The sequence below is a fragment of the Cnephaeus nilssonii genome, assembly GCF_951640355.1.
Source record: "Cnephaeus nilssonii genome assembly, chromosome: 7".
NCBI lineage: Eukaryota > Metazoa > Chordata > Mammalia > Chiroptera > Vespertilionidae > Cnephaeus > Cnephaeus nilssonii.
Window position 1 is genome coordinate 47,772,917 of NC_137078.1, and position 19,586 is coordinate 47,792,502.

The 19,586-nt window shown below is 48.7% G+C and overlaps 1 protein-coding gene across 3 annotated transcripts in view; it reads right to left on the reverse strand.

Moving 5' to 3' along the window:
* The window catches only part of AK5 (adenylate kinase 5), a 199,996-nt gene that overhangs the window by 9,677 nt on the left and 170,733 nt on the right, over positions 1 to 19,586 (reverse strand). For all 3 annotated transcript variants that reach the window (XR_013813766.1, XM_079776462.1, XM_079776461.1), the window contains exons 11-13: positions 15,187 to 15,350; positions 12,539 to 12,655; positions 6,976 to 7,164 (exon numbers count right to left, since the gene is read on the reverse strand). Coding sequence is in view for 2 of the 3 variants with exons in the window: in XM_079776462.1 (XP_079632588.1) it covers positions 6,976 to 7,164; positions 12,539 to 12,655; positions 15,187 to 15,350 (470 nt within the window). In the remaining variant the exon portion in view is untranslated. The remainder of the gene's footprint in view (positions 1 to 6,975; positions 7,165 to 12,538; positions 12,656 to 15,186; positions 15,351 to 19,586) is intronic.

Here is a 19,586-nt window from a genome sequence, read left to right on the forward strand (position 1 = left end):
CAGGAACAGGGGTTGACAATGTGATGACTACAGGCCGGTAGCTGCAGATACAGAGGCACCTTGCACAGCTGACCGCGTCCGCCCTCACCACTACCCTTGTTTGCCAGCGGCCTTTCTTCCCTCCCTCCCTCTTGGAGCCCCTTTTCTGACCCACCATCTGGACTTGATGTAAGGATTTGGGATTCTCTCCCATAAACACCGAGCAAGTTGGTTTGGGACACACGGGCTCATAAGCACAAGCCCCTGAAGGGTGCACCTTGTTATTGCCTGAGGGCTGGGAGGCGGGAGGCTTTGAGCGGGGGACCATTTCCTCCTATTTCCATCCAAAACCAAAGCGTGCCTTTTGCGTTGTGGCTTCCATAGGGGAGTTATTATTTAATTAAAGAAAAGGGAAGCTTCTCGTGGCCACTCTGCCGGTCACGTGCTGTGGTGTGCGCCTCTGTGGAGCCCAAGCGCGTGAGGAGGTTTGAAAGACAAAATCAAATGATTGGGCTCTGGGGTCCTCAGTCCCAGGAAGCAGTGCCGAGACTACAATTCTAGAGGCAGTGAGGCAACTTAACCTATAGAAAGGGTGTGTGTGTGTGTGTGTGTGTGTGTGTTGGGGAAGGTCTGAAATGGATTTTTATGAAGCAAAAGAGAGCCCAGCTGAACCGGGTGGGACCAACACCTTCTGTCTCCGCTCCAGATTCCTCCCTCGGTTCTCCACAGGTTACCTGGACAGGCCCCGAATCTCAGTGTGGCTTCTCCCTGCTCATCTAATCCCCACAGGGAGAGTACCCGAGAACAACATCTGGCTTTTCTATTTTCATATATAACTGCGACTCTAAGGAAATGGAAGAAACCAACGTACTAAGGGCTTTCTAAGCTCCAGGAACTATTCTCACTGCTTACAGCTTTCAGCTCATTTAGAACAGCCGACGGGGTGCTACTGTGGAACATCCTTGAGCACAGGGCGCAGATAAGAATGCGTGGAACTGGCATATTGATTGTTTTGTGTGAAGGGGGCTTAACACTTGAAAACAAGGTGCTTTTCCACAGACGGTACGTTTTTGCCCCATGATCAGTGCTTAACCCATTAATTTACAGCAGCCCTCTGCCCCCAGGAACAGGAAAAGTAAGTCTCTTCATGTCCTTGTCCCCAAAGCTCTCCGTTCTAAATCGGCAACTGCAGAATGTCTGAGGTTTTCATGTATTGAACTGAAAACTAGGTAAGTGGCTTTGCTTCTGACTTTTGTCTGAGAGCGGATATAAAACCCTGCAGTAAGTGATGTCCTGATCGGTCTACAAAAAGATTTTTAAAAAAAAATAGCTAAAAGCAAATGAGCAGGGAATGGGATTAAATTTCTGAGCTTCACTTGATTTCCGAGGAGGCGCTGTCAGGGAGCCCAGGCTGAATCAGAAAGTAGTCACGCCACTTTGGGAGTTGCATGTTCCGCCTCTCTTCCTCTTTAGTTCTATGAATTGGAAACCAAAGAACAGGTGGCTGGTTCCCACACTGCCCAGAGCTAGTGTTTTTCCTGAATTCCCCCGCACTGTTCAAAATGCTGCTTGCCTTTTAGTTTTGCTCTTCATGTGCTGGCGCCGTGGGGCTGAGCTGTCTCAGAGTGGTTTACCAGGATGGGGGTGCCTCCCTCTTCCTCTCCTCATCTTGTCCCCTGTCAAAGCGGAGCCTCACACCACAGGGACCCTCACTATTCGGCACCTGGGCACCAACGTGGACAATCCTTAGCTGCAATTTTTTAAAAAGTTAGGGTTACGTGAAGCCTGCTCCTGGGCCCTCCCCATTTCACATATCCGGTCAGTCTACCTATTTCTCTTCAGTCTCAAGGCCATAAAAAGAAGGACCACACATAGCTTTACTTGAGAGAGTCAGAGTCAAGCTTCAGCAACAATACCGGGATGGGTTATAATCTGCACATACAGCTTCTCTGGATAGAGCACTTCCCCAAGTCCCAGCAGTGTGTCTAGTGAAAAGGTTGCATGGTACTCGCTTTCCTCCTTTCTCCTCTTCTTCCCAATTCTGTCTGGAGCTTACATTTGGTGACCAGATCTTTACACAGACATGGAAAGTCTATCCGTTCTCACGGTGACTGTCCTAAAACACACCCCATCAGTCATGTTCCTGTTTGAAGTGGTCCCCTCGACTGTCTGCATATCTAGTGCAAACTTCCTAAAATGGTCTAGAACCGTGTCATCCAATGCAGCAGCCACAGGGGGGTTCTGAACACTTGGAAGGTGGCTAGTGCAGCTGAGGAACAGATTTTTAATGCTATGTAAATTAAACTTGATCTAACTCTTAAAGCTGGTATCTAGCTCAGGAAATTCAAATATTATGTTGGAACAACTTGAGTATGTGAAATCTACCATTCCAACCATAAATTTTATGAAATACAAATACAATCCTAGTATGTCTGATGAAAAATTAGCATCTTAATTGAGATCTATTTAAGTACCAAATTTTGAAGATATATTAAAAAAAGAATGTAAAAATTTTTCAATGATTTTTATATTGATAACATGTTGAAATGATAATACTTAGGCCCTAACTGGTTTGGCTCAGTGGATAGAGCATAGGCCTGTGGACTGAAAGGTCCCACGTTCAATTCCGGTCAAGGGCATGTACTTTGGTTGCGGGCACATCCCCAGTAGGAGGTGTGCAGGAGGCAACTGATCTATGTTTCTAACTCTCTATCCCTCTCACTCCCTCTCTGTAAAAAATCAATAAAAATATATTTAAAAAAAGAAATGATAATACTTAGAATATATTTGGTTAAATAAAATGCACTGTGAAATTAATTTCATTTGTTTCTTTTTAACTTTTCTTTGCTGTTGTTTATGTGACCACTAAAAATTTTTAAATACCTATGTGGCCCACATTACATTTCTATTGGACAATGCTGCTTGGAAGAGGAATGAATGAATGGATGGATGGGTGGATGGATGGATGGATGGATGGGATTCAAGGCCCTTCACGGTCTTGCCTCAACCATGCTTTCTAGTCTAGTCTGCCTCCACTTTAATTCGTCTGCTGGCACCCCATCTCGTGCTAACATTATTGGGCTCTTTTCCGTGTCAGTCTGTGCCTTCGTCCCCACTGCATCTGTTATGACCTCGCACTCATCCTTTAGGACCCAGCTCAAATAAACAAATTACCATGTTTACCACCTTGCTGTGGTGCAGTGTCCTGGGCCCCTTTTCCTCTTTGAATTCCCACCGTAAGCACCAGGCCTCGGGTGTTAGCGATGCCCCATACCTGTCTGAATATGCCAGGGACTCTGGGTGGAGCAGCACCACTTCTCTGCTGGCAGAATCCCTGGCAGCAGCTCCTGGAGAAGCTCTGGCCCTGACATGTGAGGAAAGCCCCCCGCAGAGGGAGAAAATCAGGAATGTGTGCAGGCGAGCACAAAGGCCTGGCGTCCTCTTCTGCCTGCTGCTCTGGGAGGGCACAGACAAGCCCTGAGCACACCTCATTCCCCCGGGACCACAGGGGTGCAAAGAATGCAGCACCGAATCCAAAGCTCTTTGTGGGGATCTACTGAAGGCCTGACAGTCAGGAAGGGAGGGGTGGAGAGAAGCCCATGGAGCAGAATCACAAAGGAGTTTCGTGAGTCTCTCAGAGCAGATGGGAGATGTATGCATCTGCTCTGCCAGGGAGCCTTTGGCCAGTTGCGCTTTTCACCCTGACATGCTACATCTCCATTATTTTTTCAGTAACAAATCCGCTCACTTCGGCGGGAGGGGAGGAAAGCTTCCCGTATGGGGTAAGTCTAGGGAACGGCGTGTGACTATCCTGCTGTTGTGCTGAGAGAGTTTCAACAGGGACACTGAGGCCGTGTCTGACGGGGCAGGGAAGAAGGCGCAGCTGGTGACTGCTGTGGGCCCTGAGGGCAGGGAGCGGCGTGGAACGGAGAGAAGTCTGTCCTAACTGCAGAGGCGCAGTAAAGCCGGCTTTAGGGGAGAGGGGGAGACAGCTGGGAACTCCCGGACCCACTGGTATCACATGCGCCTCCATCCCTGGGTTTATGTTGAAAGAAGTTCTAACGTGATTGTATGCTGATGGGATAATAAGGACCCAAAGAACAAGGCAGCGTCTGTATAAATTCTGCTTTGCTTTTTTTACTACCCTTGTTTGCAGTTTCATTGCACTGTCTTTTGGCTTGCTGGTGGTCAACGGGGTGTGAGCTGATGAATTCATAACCGGGCCACACCGCGGCTGGGGGAGGTGCTGGGGTCTCTCTCTGGGCTGGCCACAGGGGGCTCTCCTTCTCCCTACGTCCCCCGGAACTACTGCTTCGTCCCACTTGCATCTGGAGTGGCATTCCCCAGCCTCACCTGGATTTCAGAAAACGCCTTCAGAGATCCCAGTGCCCACAGGGATGTTTGGGGCTCAGTAAACTGGGAGGAAATGCTCACAATCCAAAGAGCGTCACGGGAACAAGACACGAACGGCTGCTCAGAATCCAGGGCAGGCTGAAGCTGTTGCAAGAAGACGGGGCAGGAGCCCAGCAGCCAGGAAGCAGAAGGGACAGAGGCTCTCCCCTTCGCCGCCGGAAAACAAGTCCGAGCCTCCCCGCTGCTTCTCCAGCCCCGCTGTAGCCGCTGTAGCCGGAGCTGCTGGCAAACCCCACAGCCACCGGCACACAGTTCTCACCTCCCCGGCCCACACTCCGCCCTCCCCGTCTCTAAGCGAGCTGGGGGAGGAAGCTTAAAAAAAAAAAAAATCTCTGCAGCAGAGGGAGCAACAGAGCAGCCTCCTCCAGAGGGCCTCTGGGGTCCCCAGGGCTGGAGCCCACTGCTCTGGAGTCAGGGCTGGAGCGGTTTTAAGTGTGTGCGAAGTGGATCCTATGTTACCTCGTCACAGACCCAGCTGCAAGCATCTCCAAAATGCAGGGAAAGCTGCAGAGCTGAACCAAACGGCACTGGAAACTTCCTTTCCCCTCCCTCAGATATCGCTAAGGATCCCAGAGCTGGGATGTATCTGAGAACTCGGTTAGCCGTGCACCCACGAGCCCGCCATTTGTGAGTGTGTAGAATTTAGGTTGGAATAATGCAAGAGAAAGAGCCCACGGATATTCTGACTTTGGAAGTGGCTAAACCCTGAATTCTTTAGGGGTTTTCTCATCTATCTAAACCTCCAAAATGGGAGAAATTCCCTCGTGTCTGAATAATTTCTGTGTGCGCTCCAGGCTCACAGAGGGTGGAAATCACTCATCTCGGACAGGCCTTGCAACCCTGGGTTCTTAAGCCCCTGCTCTTCTGTAATGCACTTCGGGTTTGCTTGTTTTCAAAGACCCGAATCTTTGTTTTAGATGGCAGCCAGAGGTTGCACAAAGCACAGCAAAGAGGTTTCAATGTGCACACCAGACCCTATTGGTGGTAGCTGCCTGGAGAGCTTGCTGAGAAACATCCTGAGGCCACATCTGGGCATCGCCGGGAAGGGTGCAACGATGGATTCGCAGTGTCTGCCACAGACACGGAAGCTGGGCATTGTGACTCTCATACCGCCTGCTCCACGTCGCTGAGTTACATCAAGGAACACCTTTCAGACTTCTATCCCCAGGGCTAAGTCCCTTAGATGCTGGAAAATGGACCACTAACCGGTTTAGAAAATGAGAATTCAGTATCAAACATCCCCCCCCTCCCCTGCAAGGAATCGATAATGCAGCTGCTTCAGAGACAGGCTTGTTCTGCGAGCATTGACGCATTCCCTGGACTTACTGTGAATAGCAGAAAGTGCATGTTCACGCCCCTCTTCTGCTCTGTGGCCACAGGATTTTGTTCCTGGAATACTGTTCCAGCCGCCCAGCGGGCTCCTAGCCTTACCTCCTTGGGATCTGTTCTCGACAAGGCTGATGGAGTGAGCTTTCTAAATGAAAGCCCTGATTATGCCCGCTCCCTTCAGCACTCCATCATCCACAGAGCAGTGATTCACGCCTACATAAGGTTCATCTTGATCTGGTCCTGCTTGCCTGCCCAGCCCCCTCTCTTGTTCCTCTTTTCCTTGGCACTTTACATCACAGCCAAGCCGAGTTCCTGTCTCTCCTGACCTTTTGCACCAGGGATCCTGCCATGTGGGGTGCCCTGCTCCCCTCACATCTTACCCCACCTCGAGGATCAACTTAGTTGACCTGCCTCAATGCCTTTCCTTTCCCCTTAGAATGGGTTAAAGGGACCTTGGAAACCACTCAGTTCTTACTTTGACCCCACACCGTGATCACAGGTTTGTCTACACCCCCTACTAAAACGCAGCTCTAGCAGGCAAGAACCACGTCTTATTACCTGTATCCAAACCACTAGGGCAATGGATGCCCATAGGAGGTGCTTGATACCTGTTCATATTTGTGAAATGAGTGAATGATGGGGGTTGTGTAGTTTCCCCAAACTCATGAAATTAATGGTGACTTAGCATGGGTTATTGTTCATGAAGTGGACACGACCATTTCCCCACAGTATCCTCACTGTTTTACCTAATCACCTACTCTTCTGGCCCCATATCCTGCTTCCTTCAATAACAGTTATTGCAAAAAATTGAGGCAAAGGAGACAAGTGCCAATTATGAACTGTAAAAACCTAGAAATTCCAAGTCGTTGGATCATAGATGTAGAAGAGACCTTTTTCCTGTTCAGCTGATGTCCAGAAGGCAGAATTGATGCCTCATCCATGCCTCCCTCCCTCCCTCCCTTCATTCCCCTTTCCCTCTCTCTGTTTTCAGCAATTATAATGGCACCTATGAAAATTGCGTGGCCAGATTTCATGGTCCATGTGATGACAAGTATTTAATTTTGACTGACACAAAAGTGAAGAGAGTAAGGGACCCATTTTGGGTCCAACTTGTGCAACTGTATGCAGCTCCAATTCCCAGATCCCTGAACCAAAAATGTCCTGTGTTTTTTTTTCCCCTCTCTTCTCTTAAAAAAAAAAAAAGAAGAAAGTGGGGAACTGGCTCATTTGGAGGGGGAAAGGGACACGCTTCACCTTCTGTAGCCGTGTCTTCGCCTCATAGTAGGCGATCACAGGGATGGACGCGCGGTGGTAGGCTTCCAGGCGCTGGGCCACGGCGGCGGTGCTGCTCGCGCCTGGGCTGCTCTGGCTGCTCTGGCGGAGGCGGCTGGTCATGGTGTCTGCGGAGCAGTCCATGCAGATCACCAGGTGCGGGTCTCCAATCTGGGGGTGGGGGAGGCACAGCACAGTCAGAAATTCCATTCTGTGATGTTCTGAAAGGCCCGGGACCCCTAGTTCTTCCCTCTCTTGGCCTCCGGGTTCCTTTCACGGGCCTAGAACTACATGGTGGCCGTCTCGGCTCATTTCCAGGCCCGTGGTTTCTTCAGGATGCCGCGGAGCTGCCTGTCGCCCTCAGCCTTTGTCACCTCCCATAATGCAGGGGTACACAGAATGCACCCGGGCGGTCACCACCTGCTCTCCACACCAAGGGGAGGGGGCGTGTGCGTGTATGTGTGTGTGCACGCGTGTGTGCGTGTGTGGTGTTTCCTGTGGAAGCCTTCTCTGACCTACCTCTGTCACCCTCTACCAGTAGTGTCATGTGACTGTGTCTGTAGTGTCATGTGACTGTGTAGTGTCATGTGACTGTGTCCGTAGTGTCATGTGACTGTGTCTGTAGTGTCATGTGACTGTGTCTGTAGTGTCATGTGACTGTAGTGTCATGTGACTGTGTCTGTAGTGTCATGTGACTGTAGTGTCATGTGACTGTGACTGTAGTGTCATGTGACTGTGCTGGATCAGAGGGAGTTAGTGCAGCGTGATGGTGGGGCACACACGGGCTGGAGTCAGGCTGCTGAGGGCCCCATCCTGCTGTGGTGACTTGTCTCCGAGATGGTCTTCATCATTCCTTGCCCCCGTGTACTGTAAGCTCGTTCCCCACGGAGACATAGAGCCCACACCTGCTCGAGCCTCGGCCGACCTGTGACTGTCTGACCAACAGCACGCAGTGGAAATGATGCCGTGTGCTTCTTTCGAAGCAAGAGCGTAAGGAATGCTGCAGTTTCTGCCTGGTCACCTACCGTCCAAGAGGGCCAGCCATTCTGCCTGCTACGCTGTGAGGCAGCCCAAGCCAGGCACGCAGACAGCGGCCACGAGGACAGACGCCCTTCAGCCCTTGCTGTTTTAGACACCCCAGCCCTGGCTCCGGAGGTGAAACTCAGCCTTAGCCGCTATCTGGTTGTATACATTCGGCTGAATAAAGGACCCCAAGTGGCAACCAGCCAGCCAAGCCCATCAAACCCCAGGGCCCTATTGGAGAAGGGAACTAATTATTTTAAGCTACCTGACTTCATCACCAACTGAAAGTGTCACTCAACTTCTCTGCACCCCAAATTTTCTCTTTGTACAATGCGGATGATCACAAAATTGCTGTGTGGATTAAATGGAATTAAATAAGGCGATGTAAGTATGTTGCTCGGCACACAGCACTCCGTAAGTATGAGCTTTTATGCTTATTTCCCCTATTAGGCTACAGTCTCTTTGTGTGCAGGGGTAGGAGTGCTCAGCTCCTGGTCCCAAGTCACACACACTAGGCAGGTGATTGAAAAATGTCTTAATGAATGAACAATGATGATATGATCGGCAGCAGGAATCTCCCTAGCTCCCCATGCTTCTCTTGAATGTTCTTTTGCTCCTGACATCTCTGTGTTTGTGTTGCCTCTACTACGAACCCCAACCCTGCGTCAAAAGGAACGGTTGCTCCCTCCTGATCTTGCAGTGATCAGGCTGCGAGAAATACACAGAGGTTTGCCACCCCACTGTAGAAAGTGCCTGGGAGGAATGGTAACAAAGTCAGGGTGGGGAGAGCTTTGAGGTAACACACAGAATGGTAAGTTGCTAGTTAAGTGCTGATCAGACATTTATCTCCCCCATCTGAGGGATTCACTCTGAGGAACAGAGTGGAAAATTTCTCCCAAATCCCGAAGAGTGAAAAAAACCTCTGGAATATGTCATTCAACTTTTCTGCTGTATTAACTGGGAAATGAAATTGAGTATTTGAGCAGCAAAAAAGGCTGGGTGAAGGTTTAGGAGAAAATGACCCTTGTCCACCAGCAGAGGGCGAGCTTGGGAGGCAGCCTAAGGTTCAGTTAAAGGGTTTGGCTACCTGGAGCAATTTCTGGTTGGGGCTGCGTGAGAAGACCAGGCGATTTTCCCATTTATGGCGGTTTTCAGGCCACTCGTGGGGACAGAAAAAGTGATGCAGGGACTCATTCAGGTACAAACAGAAATCATGTGTATCTGAGCAGGAGCTGGCAGTAAATGACCCCCTGGACCAAAATAAGCATAGAAGGCAGAGGTAGATTTGTTTTGTTTTCCTTTTTGAAAAATTTAATTAATTTTATTTTTTTCTATCACCATTTATCCCCCCTTTACACTCTTCCACCTCCACCCCCATCCCCAAACCCCCAAGGTAGATTTGTTTTCCACATTGATTCTCAAATTGTGGTCCTTAGACCAGCAATACATTCATCCCTTTGAACAGTAAAGGGATTTAGAATCGGCTAGAGGCCTCACCCATGCATTTAGCCTAGGCCACATGCTCCAGCAAAGGTAACAGTCTCTGCACTGGGGGGTGTGGGGGGGTGTGGGGGGGGCGCGCGCAAGGGGGAGGGGGAATGAAGGGGGACGGGCTCCTGGCTAACAGTAAAGTGGAATGTCCATTTCCCACTGGCTCTCACCCTGAGGTATATTATATCCTCTTGGGCATCCTCACTAGAGGAGGGGTATCTGGGTCGTTTCAGCGTTCCTGAACGCACAACCCTAATAATGATGCCACCCCATTGCCACCATTACCCCATTACCCCGCTCAGAGTTCTCAGAAGCACCAGAAGTCAGATGAATAGAACAGAAAATCTCTAGTGGAAAGTCCCAAGGGGTCCTCAAGGCTCCCCAAATTCCAAACAACTACCACATATCTACAAGAACATCCCCTGGCCAGACTCAACCTTTTTCTTTCTTTCTTTCTTTCTTTCTTTCTTCCTTCCTTCCTTCCTTCCTTCCTTCCTTCCTTCCTTCCTTCCTTCCTTCCTTCCTTCCTTCCTTCCTTCCTTCCTTCCTTCCTTTCTTTCTTTTCCCCCCTAAAAGCTCATTCTGAAGGTTAGAACACATTTATACACAGAATCACTGATTCTGGTGATGGAAATGTTCTGAGATAGTTAAGAGTATCAGGCTGAGGGGCAGTCATATCATCGTTCACACATTCAGACAAGTGATCAGGCTCAGAGCAGAATTTCAGCTAAGGGGCTCCTGGGAGGGAAAAGCCAAGCGCAAGTGGTAATATGTATTTAGTTTGGCTGTTGTTGAGTAAAACGTTGGCTTAATACAGGAAAGTTTTTCAATTCCACACTAGGGAGCCAGGCTAAGCACACCCCTTCTCAACAGCAGAATCTCTAAAGTGGGGATAATAATGCCTACTGAATAGGATTGTAAAGGCTCATAAAATGTCAGATGTAAAGCATCTAGTTCAGCGCCCAGGACATGTTAAGTACTCACAAAATGACAGCTATCATTCTGTTAGTTATGTATTCTATATGATGTTAACTATATGAAAACATAACAAGCACTGGACGAACATTTATCAAAGAACAGGTGTTATCTCTGGGTGATAGGTTACCCTTTGTTTTATACTTTTCTGTATTGCCTCACATCTATATAACTTTTATTTCCACAGTCACAAAACCACAAATAATTTTGAAAATAAAACTATAACCACTTATATTGAAAATAAAACTGTAACCACATATGCAGCCTTATAAATGTGTAAGGCACTTCTCAAGAATTCCACCCAATTGTCCCAACAAGCAATGAGGTGTCTCTTTTCAATCTACATTTTATAAAAGAGAAATTGAGCTATTGCCAGTGAGTTAGAAAGCTGGGCTCTGAATAACGGCCTGTGAACCCCAAAGTCACTGTAACCAGGGGTTCTTAACTTGGGTGGGAGATGGGGATGATGTTTAGAAACCCCAGCTCCTCCTTCATATTCTCTCTCTCTCTCTCTCTCTCTCTCTCTCTCTCTCTCTCTCTCTCACACACACACACACCAGCTGACACCCTGCCTCCCCTAATATACCATGTTAGATACGGAAGGCACTGATCAATTCAATGGAGGGAAAAACCAGCCTTGGGAACGGAAGATAGGAAGGTACTAGAGAGACCACATACAGACTTAGCCCTAAACTGTGGACATAGCTGTGGTTTGCGTTTGGCTTTTAGGGATGTCATGTGCAGTAGCCAAGAAAATCCTCAAAGGATCTTACACCTCAGAGAACTCAGTCAGTTACAGGCATGCAAAGGTGTCAGCCCAACTAACGGACTGAACTGGATTTCTTTTCGGCAACAGATGGCCCCATGCCTCAGGCACATCCATCTCTGACACGGAAAGGCTGGTGAGTTGCCCGGAGACTGGTTAAAACCGATCACAGGCCTGGAGGGGCTTCACACGTAGTTGCACGCTTGATGGGTGTACAAGGAACGTTCACTAGGCTCTCAACCAGGCTGATTGCTCCGCATCTCTGGAGAAAAGCAGATGTCTGTCCTTGTCTTTGCCAAATTTCAAATTAATCACCTGCCTGTCATTTGGAGGGGCTGCACAAATGCTGAGGTCCCTGCAGGGCATGAATCAATCAATAACAGCTCATTCCGTGTGTGTAGCATCTTTGTTGTTCCGGTCAAATTTAAAGGTTGTATGTGTTCTTTTGCACACAAGTCCGATTGATATCAGAATCTTCTACTAGTCAATGTACCGTACCCAGGGACACATGAATATCATGCTGGATCTTTGCAAACTCCTCCCAGCAGAATGTAAAACGCGGTTTTGGGAGAAGGTCGTGAGTTCAGTAATGAGAGGGCACACCGTATATTTTTTGAAATGGCAACTATTTGAACCTGCCTGTCCACTCCCCTGCCTCCTTCTAAGGGCACTCCTTCTCTCCTCGGGCCATTTCCCTCCCCTTCTCAGTGTGTGTGGTTCCCATTCTCCCTCCTCCCTTCCAGTCTCCGCCCTGGTCCTCCAGGCCGATCGGGATATTCTCGGGAATTCCATCAGCGGCCCTCCCATCTTCCCCTTGGCCGCGGTGAGTGGTTCGGTGATGGGCCGGTGACCTAATAACCCAGGATAACGAAACACAACCCACACAACCCGGGTGCTTTTGCTGGACCCTTTGGCAAACAGAAACCCTTTTCTGTGAGGTCACTTAGATGGTGGAAGATAAGCCTGGGACAGGGAGAAAATGAGGCCAACACAAAGGAAGGGCAATCCCAGAGCTGGGAGAAGTCAGAGGATTGACAAGCTAATCTGAATGTGTAGATCCAATCAAGCGTGAGCCACTCCTGGACGGTTTAGCTACTTGAGCCGATGACGCCATCACTACCACCCCTTCCCTTTCTTCTTCTTCTTTTGCTACTTTGTGTGAGTTTCTGCCATTTGTAACTGAAAGTTTTGACTCATGTCATTGGGAAGGCAAGAGGCTTTGAATTTATCTCCCAACCTCAGTGACCTCCCACATGTCTCTCCCGGGATAATCCCCAAAAGAACGCTTACCCTGCGCCCGAACTCTTCGCCTTGCTTCACTTCCCGAGGGTAGCCGTCGATCAGGAAGCCCGTGGTGTGGCGGAGGCTGGCCGCCATGGCCTCCTGCAGCAGCTCCAGGATGACGCCCTGCAGCGGGGGGACAGGGTCAGGGCCTGAGCTCCTCCCAGAGCCACACCTGCAGGGCCTCGGGCTCCTCGGCCAGCCCAGCCCAGCCCAGCCCAGAGGGAGGGAGGCTCAGATAGGATGAACGGCGGACAGAAATAGGCTGTTTTTCATCAATTCTAATTCTCATTCTCTCCCTGACACACATGTTAATGTCTTTGAAATTGGTAGGTATCTTACAATCAGTGCTGGGCATAATTTAATTGTTAGTGTTTGTGTTTTTTTTTTTTTGTTGTTTTTTTTTTACTGGTATATTTTTACTGGTTATATTTTATTGGGGTATCTTAAAATAATGGCATCTTAGATTAGATAAAATATAGTGGCCACATTTCACATGACAGCACCCCATAAATTAGGCAGAATGTCAGTTTAAAACTAGGCAAAACATACTGTTGGTTTTTTCTAGCAAATGTATTATAAGGTTTGACATCCAGTAACTTGAGAAGATTTTCAGTAGCTGTGAAGTAGCATTTTCTAGCAACATCATGTTCTCCGTTAAAAACTTAGCTTGGACCCATGCTTATAGCAAATAAAGGAGGAGAGATGTATGGGAGCTTGGGAATGGATGCAGGAGCAATGCACCCAGCCTGGTCCCTGGCTCCCTGGCATCCCCCGGCTTTGGGCAGGGTCTCCGAGAATGCAGGCATCACAGAAACTATCCTATATAATAAAAGGCTAATATGCAAATAGACCAAACAGCAGAACAACCGAACAACCCGTCGCTATGACGTGTGCTGACCATCAGGGGGCGTGTGTGGAACAAGGCAGTCATCGCCCCCAGTGGGATTGTGGAGGTGAGCAGGGTTGGCAGACCAAGGCAGAGTGCTGGACACTGTCATTGGGGCGAGCCTCTAGTGGTTACTGAAAATTCTTTGCTCCTGCCCACTGTGGTCCTGCCCTGCCTGCACCCACTGCCAGTGCCGGAGCTGCCACTCACACCTGCTGCCAGTGCCCAGCGCCGGTCCCTATCACTCGGCGCCATCACCGGGTGCGAGCAGCAGCTGCCAGCCCTGATCACCCCTGAGGGCTTCTCCACCTCCCACTGCTCCTGAGGGGAGATCAGGGCAGCAGCCGCCACTCGCACCACTGCTGGTGCCGGCCCCAATCGCTCTGTGCCATCAGCGGGTGCAAGCAGGGCCAGCACCATCAGCGCATGGGAGTGGCGGTGGTGGGAGCAGGGCTGCTAGCAGATGGGACCAGGGCTGCGGCGGCAGGGGCTGGGCAGGGGCGCGGAGGATGGGCTGGGCGGGGGTGCAGAGGATGGTCTGAGACCTGCCCCTGTGCCTACCCCAGCCTTGTGGTCCACAGTTCCTTTCAAGGTGCACGAATTCATGCACTGGGCCCCTAATCCCTAGATAATGGTAAATTAACTCCTTGTGAAGTTTACATACTATTGAGGAAGATGGATAATAGATGAACAAATAAATAAGTAATAGTCAGCTAGAGAGAACCACTGGGGACAAAGTTAAAACAGGGCTTAGAGATACGGGGTGGTGAGGGAGGCCTCTTTGATAAATTGCCACATTGAAGTAGGGATCTGGGTGAAGTAAAGGAGCATCTATGTGCACATGTGAAGGAAGAGCACACAGGCTGAGGACAGAGCACGTGCAAAGGCCCTGAGGCAGGAACACCTGGCCTGTGGGAGGAACAATGAGGAGGACAGTGGCTGCTGGGTGTGAGCACGGTCAGTGGTGGGAACAGAGCCATGGGAAGGACTCTGGATTTTATTTTAAGTGTGGTGGGGAGCCACCGGAAGGTGCTGGGGAAGGGAATAACACAACTTGATAAACACGTTCAAGAAATCATTCTGTTTGCTGTGAAAAGAGTAAACTGTAGGGAGGAGTGGCCACAAGGAAGCCACCTAAGAGGCAATTGCAGCGGTTTGCTGTCTTCCACGAGAGCCTTTCTGTCTTCCTGGCAGTGCAGCTGGCCAAGGGGGAGCATAACGCCCCATTAGCTAACGGGGACTGCACCGCACAAGCCCAGGGACAGACCCTGGGACTTAGCGTGGGAGGAATGACTATTTTTCGACACCCATGGCATCCAGCTTCTCAGAAATGGATGGTGACTTGAAAAAACATATAAACAACGATATATAAGGAAGATACATACGAGTATTCTGAAACTACCCAAGGAAGATACCAAATTTCAAGATAATGCTATCCTACCTCCCCAAATAATGGAAACTTTATTTTCTCTTTTACAGGGGGTTGTATTCCTAGGCCTTGCTGTACCATGTTTCATCTCGGCTTTAAATATTTCAGTTCTAAAGTGGGGCCAGTTTGGGGGAAAAGATAAGATAGGCTAATATTCGAGGAGCTGGCAGGGCAACAGGCAGAAGGACCTGGGCCTGGATCTCCTGCCTGCCTCTGACTGCTCCACAGGGAGGAATCCAATACAGCTCTTGTCCTTTTGGGTTCCTTGGTTCCAGCAGCTTAGACTAAATGCAACACCCCATAACATCCCCCCAGCCCTGGGAGGCAGCTGTTGCTTACGGAGGGCACCAGGTCTCCACGTTCCATGGTGTCTCTGATCAATTTGCTTCTCTCAGAGTCTGACGACAGCTCGTGACGCAGGAGCTCGCCAGTGGAGAGGTGTGTGAATCCATATTTTTCCACCAGCTTTTCACACTGCGTGCCTTTGCCAGAGCCCGGGCCACCTGAAAAGAAGTCACACATCAGACATGCATCCCAAGTCTGGTGCCTCATTTTTTTTAAAATATATTTTATTGATTTTTTACAGAGAGGAAGGGAGAGGGATAGAGAGCTAGAAACATCGATGAGAGAGAAACATCGACCAGCTGCCTCCTGCACACCCACAACCAATGTACATGCCCTTGACCGGAATCGAACCCGGGACCCTTCAGTCCACAGGCCGACGCTCTATCCACTGAGCCAAACTGGTTTCGGCCTCATGTTTTTTAAAAAAAGATTTTTTAATTGATATTTTGAGAGAGAAGAAGGGAGAGGAAGAGGGAGAGGGAGAAGGAGAGGGAGAAGAAGGGAGAGAGAGAGAAACATGGATGTGAGAGTGAAACATTGACTTGGCTGCCTCCTGCACACCCCCTCCCGGGGATCGAGCCCGAAACCCGAATTAAACAGGAAACCTTTCCGTGCACAGGAGGACACCCAACCAACGGAGCCACATGGGCCAGGGCTCCTTTTTGACTGTATTCACCATGGCGGGCAAGCCTCAGTGCTTCATTCACTGAGCATACACTGAGCACTTACGGTTTACCAGGAGCTGTGCTGGGCGATGGGCTACATGGAGAATGGGCTACAGTCCTGGCCCTCAAAGGGCTTACTGCCCAGGGAGGCCGCAGGCATCACAGACAAACCACAGGCAGGGACTGCCGGCGGGCTGGTGGGGAGGAGCTCAGGGCGGGCGTCTCAGGGGAGGGGCGCGGGGTGCCCTTTGGGTAGAGATGCAAGTCAGACAAGTTTCCTGGGGAACCGACCTGCTCGTGTGAAAGCACGGCCACGGTGTCTAATAAAGAGAGATGCTCCACAAACGCTAGCTCTTCATTTAAAAATAAATGGCTTTCCTTTTCAATCGCCAATTTACAGACGACTTATAAGCAGAGCACAGAAACATTTCTGAAGCATTTGAGCATAAGTTGCCCACCTGATGCCTCCCACTCTAGGGCACTTGGTGTCATTTCTTTTGAAAAAGGAGCCGAGCACAGGCTTCTGCATAGCTACACCTTCAGACCCGCTAAAATGTCAGCGCAATCATCTCAGCTGCCCCAATAGTGTCTTTGGAAGCCAATGGATCAAGTTCTAACTCTGACGTTGCCTTTAGTTGTCATGTTTTCCTGGGGTCCTACAGGATAGAACAGTTCCTTTGTGTTTCCTCGACACTTTAAAAAAATACATATAGCCGAAACCGGTTTGGCTCAGTGGATAGAGCGCCGGCCTGCGGACTGAAGGGTCCCAGGTTCGATTCCGGTCAAGGGCATGTACCTTGGTTGCGGGCACGTCCCCAGTAGGGGGTGTGCAAGAGGCAGCTGATCGATGTTTCTCTCTCATCAATGTTTCTAACGCTCTTTCCCTTCCTCTCTGTAAAAAAAAAAATCAATAAAATATATTTTAAAATATATATATATATATTGATTGATTTCAGAGAGGAAAGGAGAGGGAGAGAGAAACATCAATGATGAGAGAGAATCATTGATTGGCTGCCTCCTTCATGCCCCCCACCGGGGATCGCCCACATCCTGGGCATGTGCCCTGGGAATTGAACCGCGACCTCCTGGTTCATAGGTCGACACTCAACAACGGAGCCACGCCGGCTGGGCTCCTCGACACTTTTAAAAAAATTAAATTTATCGGGGTGACATTGGTCAACATGAACATATAGGTTTCAGGTGTGGGTTTCTATGTTATATAAGATCTGTACATTGCACCATGTGCTTACCACCCAAAGTCAAATCTCCTGTCACTGTAAATCCTTAACACTTTGAAGATTACTATAAAGTTACTTTGTAAGGTCCCTCGATGTGATTTTCTGCTGTTTTCTAGTTATTGTTATTAATTCTGGGTATCTGCCATGTTCCTTTGATGGGCATTACACCTTTCACTCGTTCCCTTGCCCCCCCAACGGCAACTAGCTGCTAAGTTGTAGGATTTTACATCTGAAAGTAGTAATAGCTAACCGTGGCCAAGAGCTTACTGTGCCAGTCACTGCTCTAAGCATTTTACCAGGTGTACCGGTTAATAATGCGGATTTTTTTCAATAGATGGAGTTACACAGATGTTGACATATATGCGATTTGATATGTATGCTATTTTATTGTATTGACAGCAAGCTTCAAAACTTCATATGTCAAATTTGCTGAAGGTGTTACCATCATAGATATTTTGACGCTTAAAAATGTCGAATTTTGTGCCAAAAAAAAGAGCATTTGTGGGAAGTTTTAATTCATTATTTTGAAGAAAAACTTATCGTATCCTTCGGGAAGCTTATGGTGAGCATGCTCCATCTCAAGATACTTGTGAATGTTTGTTTAAACGCTTTAAAAGTGATTATTTTGATGTGAAAGACAAAGACCGTCCAGGTCAACCGAAAAAGTTTGAAGACCAACAATTACAAGCATTATTGGATGAAGATGCGTGTCAAACTCAAAAACAACTTGCAGAAAGATTAAACGTTGCTCAGCAAACAATTTCCGATCGTTTACAAGCAATGGGAAAGATTTTAAAGGAAGGAAAATGGGTGCCACATCAACTGAAAGAAAGACAAATGGAAAACCAAAAAGTCATCAGTAAAGTGTTGCTTCAATGGCACGAAAGAAAGTCTTCTTTGCATCGAATTGTGACTGGCAATGAAAAGTGGATTTATTTTGAGAATCCCAAATGCACAAAATCATGGGTTGATCCAGGTCAACCATCAAGATCGACTGCAAAGCCAAATCGCTTCGGAAAAAAGACAATGCTCTGGGTTTGGTGGGATCAGGAAGGTGTGGTGTATTATGACCTTCTAAAACCAGGTGAAACCGTTAATACTGATTGCTACCGACAACAAATAATCAATTTGAACCACGCTTTGATTGTAAAAAGACCAGAATGGGTCAGAAGACACGGCAAAGTAATTTTGCTTCATGATGACGCACCATCACACACTTCAAAACCAGTTAAAGACACGTTAAGAGGTTTTGCCTGGGAAGTATTAACCCACCCGCTGTATTCACCAGACCTTGCTCCTTCAGATTACCACTTGTTCTGATCGATAGCATACGCCCTTTCTGAGCAGCACTTCAAAATGTACGAAGTGGAAAATTGGGTCTCTGAATGGTTTGCCTCAAAACAAGAAAAGTTCTATTGGGACGGTATCCACAAATTACCTGAAAGATGGGGGAAATGTGTAGCTAGCAATGGACATTACTTTGAATAAAGCACTTTTGATGTTTCTCTTGAAATTATCATGTTTTCTTTCATTACAAAATCCCCATTATTAACCGGTACACCTGGTATGTGCATCGGTTTGAAACAGCCTTAGGAATCAGGCACTGTTATTATCCCCATTTTACAGATGGGGAAGCGGAGACATAGCGAAGGTCACTCAACTGCCTCAGGCCGGTAAGTAGCAGGTCTAGGATTGAAGCCTGGCTCTGGCTCTCTGGGGCGTTCCTCCTCTCTTCCCCGCCGTAAGCTCAGGCGCTCACGCTCACGGCACACGGCAGCGTCCCGCCTCGGCAGCGGGGTGGGAGAGGCTTTGGAGTCCAGCAGACCTGCCAGCAGGATGATTTGCTTGAAAAGCATGTCACTTCCCAGCTCCATAGAATTGAACGGCTTCCCAGTCCCCGCAGCATAGATTCTGAACTCCTTAGAGGGGCATTCAACCAGCCAGGTTCTGGTTGCATTTAACCTCTCCAACCTTTTTCCCCATTTCTTACCCTTGTCCAGCACTGTCATGCCCAACCACATACTATCCCTTCCATACCATGTACTTTTCCAGGCCACTGTGCTTTTGCTCTTCGAGGTCCTCAGCCTGGAAGGTCATCCCTTCTACCATAAACAGCCCTCTGCCCCTCCCCCTGGTGGCGTGAGTGGTTTATATAGCACCTGGGCGCCCTTGGCCTGGCTGACACTTGGTCTCCAGGTTCCCCACTAGCACAGCACCTTGCACACAGTAGGTGCTCCATAAACACCTGATGAATCCAGGTTTTCTTGGTCAAGAGAATATTGAACATTAAAATGCAAAACATGACGGATGTTTTCATATGGTAGTGAGGATTTATGACTTATCTCCAGTTTTCCTGGCTTGCCTCTCTTCATACCCAAAGCTCTTGCTTGGGATATTTGGCCACTTCCCCTTTGAGGGACAACATCAGTTGTTGTTTCTCCTCAGTAGAAGGGCCTCTCATTCCCTGTCCTTGGCCTTGGTGGAAATAAAG